Below are 1,597 nucleotides of genomic sequence, written 5' to 3'. Positions count from 1 at the left end.
TAAAAACAATCTTAAGCATTTTTGAAAGATATGAAAGCTGTTAAAAAACATTTATCTGTTTTAGTTTTCCACAAAAATTTCAACTGTTACCTTCAAGTTATTTTACACGCATTCGAAAGCACAGGAAAAAATGTACCGTAAAAATGTAAAACCAAAAAATTTGTAGATGCGTTTTTTTTTTATTTTTGATGCGGTCAAAATAAAAACAAATAATTTTTTTTCAATCTCTCGTGATCGGATCTTTCAAAAATGATTACGATTGTTTTTATATCACATGTAGAGTTTTTATTGCTCTTTCAATTGATAGCAAAATCGCTAAAGCCTGTATTTCACAAGTTAGGAAAAAAAGTAGTACGGTTTTTTATGACCTTTTGACTGAACTTACTAGATGTGTCACTTATCGGGACAATTTCTGTATAAAATCGACTTTTTAAAATACAGTTTGCAATTACGTCATCTAGGGCTCATCTAAAAAATTTCAAAATAATTTCCAGCAAATTATTTTCAAGTTCAGTTCAAGTTCAAAAAAAATTTGATAACGATTTTTTTTTTCCGAACATTACAACAAATACTTTCCAAGATACAGCAGCTTACCATCCTTATTGCGACACTCGGTATATAAGGTGCTGATTGCGTCTGGGCTGCACAGTTTCTGCGAGACATCAGATGAAAAATTTTGGCTCATAAGAATTAACTGAAAAAATTCCGTTAAATTTTATCATCGTGCACACCACCGTGTTACATATGGAGGGTCCACGCTGAAAAGGGGAAAGTCAAAAATCGTTAATTTATTTATGATTTTGTTACATTTCTAATTTGTAAGTGTTTTTTTTTGAAATTTATGGACTATCCGCATTTTTTCTCCTTGAATGTGCTTTATTTAAGGGGAAATTAAAAAGAACGCCGAACTCCGCCACATATAAAGTGCACCTTCACCAATGTCATCAACTCCAATAAATAAACAAGTCTGGCAAATCTCAACTGTCACTCGACAACGAGTAATTTGACGTTTCGCAGCGCTCTCATCGGTAGTTGAACTCGCGAATTGGGTAATTCAAATGTACAACTTAAAAACAGACTCCTGTAAAAACAGAAATATATTTGCAAACTATGTGAGCTGTAAGATATTAGGTGGCGCTGAACTATAATAACAAATTTATTTAATCTATGCTCTCAAATATACAATAAAATACTCTTAGGTTATCTATAATTATCAAGGCCAAAATTTCTGTCAGTCATGTAATAAAACCATCTTCAATTTCGATTAAAATCCATTAGATATTTCGCATCGCCACTTGGAAGTCGCCCCATATATTTAAGCAAATATATCTCATTTTTTCTCTTCGTTCTCAAAACTTAACCATAATGAGTGACGACTGCCAAAGACGAGGCTGGTGGACCAAGTATTCTGAAACCAAATTAATAGAAGTGGAAAACAGCATATTATCAGGTAACTAATAAAATAATCGCTTTTTCCATAGTCATTATTTACTACGATCGTAATTACACAGCATGACAAAGTAAAATTAATAAAAACTCTCTGTTACTGTGATATACCTACATATGAGTGATGTGTTTAATATTGTACCGTGGATGG

The 1,597-nt window shown here is 32.1% G+C and overlaps 1 protein-coding gene across 1 annotated transcript in view; it reads left to right on the top strand.

The window, feature by feature from the left end:
* Nucleotides 1–1,129: 1,129 nt before the first annotated feature.
* LOC109546557 ((Lyso)-N-acylphosphatidylethanolamine lipase) overlaps nucleotides 1,130–1,597 on the top strand; it is a gene marked incomplete at its 3' end in the record, with an annotated part of 11,476 nt that continues 11,008 nt past the window's right edge. Inside the window, 1 exon segment of the mRNA XM_019917547.2 lies at nucleotides 1,130–1,450. Coding sequence (XP_019773106.2) covers nucleotides 1,366–1,450 — 85 coding nt within the window. The 5' untranslated portion in view covers nucleotides 1,130–1,365.

This window comes from Dendroctonus ponderosae, unplaced genomic scaffold (genome assembly GCF_020466585.1).
Source record: "Dendroctonus ponderosae isolate FM_Combo_2020 unplaced genomic scaffold, Dpon_F_20191213v2 Dpon_F_20191213_6, whole genome shotgun sequence".
Taxonomy (NCBI): domain Eukaryota; kingdom Metazoa; phylum Arthropoda; class Insecta; order Coleoptera; family Curculionidae; genus Dendroctonus; species Dendroctonus ponderosae.
Note: the sequence above shows the minus strand (reverse complement) of the source record. Positions and strands in the feature narration are given on the sequence as shown.